At 47.8% G+C, this 6,915-nt stretch overlaps 1 protein-coding gene across 1 annotated transcript; it reads left to right on the top strand.

Moving 5' to 3' along the window:
- Positions 1-2,719: 2,719 nt before the first annotated feature.
- Positions 2,720-5,741, top strand: LOC144948370 (F-box/WD repeat-containing protein 5-like). The gene is made up of 3 exons (XM_078877797.1): positions 2,720-2,850; positions 4,394-4,606; positions 5,382-5,741. Exons 1-3 carry the CDS (start codon positions 2,738-2,740, stop codon positions 5,614-5,616), a joined length of 561 nt encoding a protein of 186 aa, XP_078733923.1. The 5' UTR covers positions 2,720-2,737; the 3' UTR covers positions 5,617-5,741.
- The last annotated feature ends 1,174 nt before the right edge of the window (positions 5,742-6,915 follow it).

Consider the following 6,915-nt stretch of genomic DNA (forward strand, 5'->3'; position numbering starts at 1 on the left):
GCTTATGTTGCAGTCGAAACGTGAGAATTTGTATTGTTTTATATTATTTTACTAGCTGTACTACCCGGCTTCGCCCGGGACTTGGATCCACCACGCCCGGCCGCCTTTGTCTTTTATCAACGTGACACTTTTTTACTGATTGGCCGTGTCGGGTGGTGGAGGGTTACAACACATTAATAAATAAGGCGATCTAAACCCAATAACGTTGTTTATGAATAATGGTCGCGAAAGCCTACGTCTTACAAATTGACTCACTTTACTTAATAACCAGGCTACAGTCTACATTATAGACTGCCAGTACACCCACCCAGCTTAATAACCAGGCTACAGTCTACATTATAGACTGCCAGTACGCTCACCCAGCTTAATGACTATTTGTACAGTCAACATTTAAAGAATCGATTCTTGGCGCGTCGGGTTTAAAAGTAATTACACAGTTGTTTTTTCATTGGTATGTAATGTTTGAAAGTTTTCAGAAGATTTTAAGTGTATTTTCCCCCCGGGCAACGCTGGGTATATCGAGTTTATACCACAAAGTCGTCGCTTGACACGGGTGGGGTGTCGAGGCCTAGTACCGTGCAGAGCCCCCGGCCTCGCCTAAATTGCCCAACCGGCTGAGGCTGGGTACCGGGGCCGTTACCCCCCCCCCCCGCTACAATAATGCTGTCTAATCGCTATAATTTTATTATCTACCGACCCTATAATAGTAATTGCACACATTGTGGTGGGGGGGGGGGAGTGAAGAGGACGTGAAACTTTGATGAATTTACCTCAGAGTCGCGTGTTAATGCGTGCGCATATTTTTAACGGGAATTAAAAATGGCGTCCACCCCGCAGCGAATGCGTCGCTACGCGTTGCCAGGGGCAACCGCCGTGGAAAACCAAACGGACCAATCGTGTCTCGCAAATCCCTCACATTTCGTCCAATGAAACTGCGTATGGTCCGGCGACACAGACAGACAGACAAACAGACAGACAGATTTGTGATTTTATATATATAGATTAGTTCCCTTCTACGTGACTTTACCGAAAGAACCAAGAATAACAATCCCAAACTTAATTTGGAGCTTTCGTGACTGCAGGAATTATTCTTTGGTTCTTTCGGTAAAGTCACGTATAAAGATAAAATAATAAATTAAATTAAATACTAGCATACGACGTTTCGATTGCAACACAAGCAATCATCGTCAGGTATAAATTAAATAGGAACAAATCTAGTATACTTAGAAACGTAATGTAATACAACAGAGAGTCGTATAACATAACAGTCAACACCCTATCTGGTTGATTACGTTCTTCCTGAGAATGCTAAATTTGAGAGAGAGATTAAACACAGAACGTCGTATGCTAGTATTTAATTTAATTTATTATTTTATCTTTATACGTGACTTTACCGAAAGAACCAAAGAATAATAACAATCCCACTCTTTATTTCAACCACTCATCTTACGTACAATGTTATGATTGTTCTAAAGTGCCTTGGGGTTTAAGGAGCTATGTAAACCTATATAACTTGGCCTGGACCCAAAAGACTGAATGGATCTTTGATCGTTCTGATTGTTGTTGTTGTGTTCTTCCGCAGGAGGAACCGGCGGAGGAAGCAGAAGTGCCGCCGCAGCCGCCGCTCGCGACGACGCAGCCGCCGCTCGCGACGACGCAGCCGCCGCTCGCGACGCAGCCGCCGCTTGCGACGCAGCCGCCGCCCGCGATGCCACCCGCGACGCAGCCGCCGCTCGCGACGCTGCCGCCGCTCGCGGCGACGACGCCGCCCGCGACGCAGCCGCCGCCGCCGCCGCCTTGGGGTTTAAGGTGCTATGTAAACCTATATAACTTGGCCTGGACCCAAAAGACTGAATGGACGCCGCCGCCCGCGATGCAGAGGGCAGCAGATGCCACTCACAGATCCGACTCCCCTGCCACCGCAGCTGCCGCTGCTTCTACGTCGGCGTCAGCGCCGGCATCGCTGCCGCCAGCGTCGGCATCGTCCTCCACGCAGCCGAGTAGCCAGTCGAGCAGCGGCGCCACGTCCGATGCCGACGACAGCTGTCCCCAGAAATACCTCATCTTCGTGAAAGGGGGGCTCGCCTACACTCTGCACAAGATTGGTGAGTGAGTTAGCACAGGGCGAGAAGGCTGTAGCTGTGATCGTGATAGCAGCGGTGGTGGTGTTTTTTTTATTTGTATGATGTGTGTGTGTGTGATTGATTGGGTGTTTGGTGATTAGTACATTTGATGTTTCACATACATTGTCTGCAGTAGTTGTGTAGTCTGCAGTAGATTGCGCTGGCAATTGTGGTTAGCACACTTTCTTGTAATCCTAGCTCCCCGAGTGGGATTTCCGGTCATGGATAACGTCATTGACTAGTGATATCAGAACCATACTGGGGGCACCCCCCCTTCACCAACCCGCATGGTGAAGTATGGTCTGACAACTTCCATGACAGGCACAGCATGGGGAGGCCGTCATCCAGCAGTGGATTAACAAAGGGCTGTACATTATTATATTATTCAACTTCATGGGGTTTTTGTGATTGTTCTATTTTAAATTGCTGACTTTGTAAGCCAGGGCATTAAAATATATATATATTCGTCTCACTGGGCTCTCACCTGGTCATAAAGTTGAATTTGTGTTTTTTATATAATCGTGGTTATCTTAGCCCACTGTGACAGACATCTCTTGGCATCTGATTTTACCTTTCGTACCTGCGAAGGCATCCAGCGCATTGCCGCGGAGCAGATGTCGTGCGACTGCCCTGACGAGACGGGCCACGAGGAGTTCTTCGACTGCATCGACCACCTGATCGACGTGCGGGGGCATGTCGTGCGCATGGGTCTCTCTCCGGATCACAGGCACGATGGTTTCCTTCTAAACGAATGCGGCTGTGAGGTTGTCAGGTGATACAGGGGTCAGAGCGCTGAGCTGACACCGCTGAGCTCCTGGTTTTGAATCCAGGTAGCTGTCGGTGAATAAACCGGGCTCTCAAGGGTAGCGAGTTGACAGTTTCCGCCCAGTAGCCAATGACTAAATCCTCACTTAAATTCGGTTCGATTTATTTATTTAAATTTCAGCTCAAAAAAGTGTTGATTTAACCATCTTGTGACCAATATTAAATTTGAAGGCAGAGTGAGTTGGAAAGTGCTTCCCCTTACTGTACCACCCATATGTAATTTGAAAGGATCTCGGAGGGAGCTCTGGGATATCCGCTTCCGTGGGCTATTCTCTAACATGAAGGGTTACACTCAATGGCGGAGCCAGGATTTTCAGGGTGGGGTGGGCAACCCTTCCAGCAATGAAAAATGATAGAGGAGTTGTTAGTAAGTAAGGACTTGTCCCTTGCTTTTTATTCGACGCGTGTAAGGCGATAGCGCAGCCATCGATCGAGGGTCGATTTCGAACCGTGTGTGATCGGCATCGCGCTCGCTGAAGGTGAATGCCTTCAGGGAAGTCGTGGACTGTAGACGCAACTGCGCACAATTCTGAGTCACATATAACTGCTTTGCCGTTACTTATTGCCAATTATGGACTATTGTCGTATTATCTCAGAGTCCCTGGTCCCTGGCACATAATAATATGCTACACAGTGGCAGTGGGGGTTGCAAAATGTCGATTTATTACTAATGCACTCTAATGATCCGATCGAAATGAGGGATTTCGGTCAGATCATTGGGGGGGCACGTGCCACCCCCCTACTGGCTCCGCCAGTGGTTACTGCTTTGCAATGGTCAAGATGGATACTTGATCTTGTGAAATGATGGCTAAAGCACAATCGATGTTGTCTGCCAGCCGAGTCACCCTTGAAATAAGTAATATTTTAAAAACTTGTTTTTAAACATCCTTTTATGAAATGTATTAGTAATGGAAGAACTCCACGACTCCAGGAAGTGGCCCTGAAGCTTGCCATAATGTAAAGAACCGTGGCCAATTACAGCCGACGTAGGTTGACCGTGGACAATTATACCCAAGCCGAAACATAACGTATAAAGAATGTTTAAAAATATATATGTTTTATGGTAGAATATAGTATTGTCATCAGTATGACATAAGTATACCAAGTTTGCAGTCGATACTACATTGTGAAGTGGGTTAAAATTTTGTTACATGATTTGAGGATACAACAACAGACAGAGTGAGTTAAATGAAAGCGTATAAAATAGTTTGCTCAATGGGCTTTACTCGGGAAATAAACTTCTGATTCTGATAAAATTACATAAAGAGACAGTTGGTTCTGAAAGCACAGGACATCCCCTTTAGATCAGCCACTGCAGTTGCATGATTCTTGGAGACACTGTTGGTAAAAAGGCAGTTGTAGTTGAGCCACCAAATATTTCACATCTGCCTGCTCGGCAGAGAGCGCCCGCCCTTGACCACCTTGCTCTGGGTGGACGTGCGCAGGCTGCTGTACGTGAGCTGCCGTGCGTGGCCAGAGGGCTGCATCATCAGTGACCCCCTCAACCCGCCGCCCATCGCGCAGGAGATGGAGCTGCGCGTGTACGAGCTGGGCACGGCGCGCGAGCTCAAGCGCACGCCCCGCGCCCAGCGTTCCTATACCCCCACCGACGAGTGCAGCTTCTTCCATCTGCACGTCAGCCGCCACTTCATCGCGAGGTCGGGCAGCGTTGCACGCCGGCGTCAAGCGTGGGGGCTTGCGAACACCCCGACCGCACCATCTCTTGTGACAAAGACACATGTTGAGGAATCCATGCCGTGTTCGGTCTTAATTGGAATATACATTCTTGATTTGAAGCTTTCGTGACTGCAGGAATCCATGCTCTTTGGTTCTTTCGGTAAGTCACGTAGGTATAAAATAAAATAAATCACGACGTTTCGGGCGCAACACAGCGTCCGTCAGCAGGTGGGACGGATGCTTGTGTTTGCCCAAAACGTCGTGATTTTATTTATTTTATTTTATATCTAAGTGACTTTACCGAAAGAACCAAAGAGTATGGAATATACATCGCAATCAATTTCCCCCTACAATATAAACTTGGCAGGACCCTCTTGAATCGGAGTCGTGAGAATCGGTGAGGCTTTCCTGGGTAAACAAAAATAATAAATACCATAAGTCCAAACACTTCTAATGTTTGCTTGTTACTTCCCACTGCTCAAACTGTAGAATTCTCTCCCATCGTCTCTTTTTTCCAAGCTCAGGGGTAAACAAGAGTAATAATACTGCAATTGCACCTGACTATTTTCTGAATTCCTGGTACACAGAATCGGATGCATGACTAGTAGCCACAAGAATAGTGGCATATTTACTAGATATATTTTTCTGGGTCACTGACCTGGTCCGACCCGATTTGAAATTGACTCATGACCGTCCGTCCTTATCGGCTAAATGAGAGCGCCTGAGACGTTTGTCTGTGTGCATTGACTCTTGCAGCGGCTCGGAGGATCACAACGGCTACATCTGGGACCGGCACTACAGCGTGCGGCTGGCGCGCCTGCCGCACGACGACTGCGTGAGCTCGGTGGCGCTGAGCCCCGTGGAACAGGAGATGGCGGTGACGGCGAGCGCCGATCACACGCTCAAGGTGTGGCGCTCGGCCCGCGTGGCGCGCATCATGACGCAGACGCGCAAGTCACGCCTCACCACCTTCTCCTGGCTCAAGAGCTAGCCGGCAGGACGACCGCTCTCGGTCAGCCAGTTGGCCGGCCGGCACACCGTCACAACGCCTCGCTGTCTGTCGTCTGCCCTACTGTTTCGTTTCGATGTATAATTGCGTTGATTGTTGCAATCTGAGATCGGTGCTCTGACGTGACCGATGAGATATCGCTGAGAGACAATCCAGCCCAAGTATCTGGGAGTCGGCAGTGCACGGTGTCTTTTTATTTGCCCTGACGTGGCCAAATTTTGATTGAAAGCTTTCGTGGCTGCAGGGATTCATATTCTTGGTTCTTTCGGTAAAGCCACGTAGAAGGGAAATAATACAAATATAAAACAATACAAATTCTCACGACGTTTCGACTGCAACACAAAGCAATCATCATCAGGTGTGAAATCCACAGCAAGAAAATTTTAAACCGGCACTTTTTTCAAATTTTCTTGCTGTGGATTTCACACCTGATGATGATTGCTTGTGTTGCAGTCGAAAAGTCGTGAGAATTTGTATTGTTTTATAATTTTATTATTTCCCTTCTACGTGTCGATACCAAAAGAACCAAGAATATCTGACGTGGCCAGTTCAATTTCACACTAACTACAGGATCGTACCGCGATCAGGGCGGTGACATAGGCCCAGTGGGTAGCACATTCACTGTTTGTTGCATAGCTTTGAGTTCGAAGCCAGTCGGCCACCCTGGTTATTACTGCAGGTACGTTTAGCTTAAAAAGTCGCAGTCTATTGCATAGATTATGTGACGTCATTTGAAACGAGTAGGCCATTGTGTGCTTGGCGTCATGGTAAAATTTTACAACTTGGAAAATAACTCTCAAATTACTTGATTGCGATTTGTCGTATAGCAACCAAGCTACTGGTAAACCAATGCCTGCTTGCAGGGCAGGCGCCGAGTTACCTCGTACTGTTCAGGGACAGCCGTCGCTGGGGGTGCCCTTTCAAATGTTTGAGATGAGAAACGCGATGCGAGTCGCTTATCGCTTGTTAAGCGCTCTCAGATGCCTCCGCACGAAGGACGCTGTTAACAAAAACGAATTATTGTTGAAAAACTTGAGCATGCGCCGTCCCTTAACTGGAAACCGCTTCGGGACACTGAGCAGGTAATGAACCCCCCTGTGTTTGTTCCCCGCTGCGCTCCTAAACATGACACTAATCCTCACCCTGTCTCCGCCACCGTTGTCTAAAGGCTTCACCCGTCTCCTGCCATAGCACCGTCACCAGCCAAACTTGTATCGTTTGTTCGTCATTCGAATATGTGTTTACATGTTGAGCTGATTTGTGAGGTTTTTTGTTTATTTT

The sequence above is a fragment of the Lampetra fluviatilis genome, chromosome 49, assembly GCF_964198595.1.
Source record: "Lampetra fluviatilis chromosome 49, kcLamFluv1.1, whole genome shotgun sequence".
Taxonomy (NCBI): domain Eukaryota; kingdom Metazoa; phylum Chordata; class Hyperoartia; order Petromyzontiformes; family Petromyzontidae; genus Lampetra; species Lampetra fluviatilis.

Coding starts and splice junctions, on each gene's coding strand:
- LOC144948370 (XM_078877797.1), top strand. CDS start 2,738: ATGTCGTGCGACTGCCCTGACGAGACGGGCCACGAGGAGTTCTTCGAC. Junction 2,851..4,393: donor GGTCTCTCTCCGGATCACAG/GCACGATGGTTT, acceptor GGACGTGCGCAG/GCTGCTGTACGTGAGCTGCC. Junction 4,607..5,381: donor AGCCGCCACTTCATCGCGAG/GTCGGGCAGCGT, acceptor TGACTCTTGCAG/CGGCTCGGAGGATCACAACG.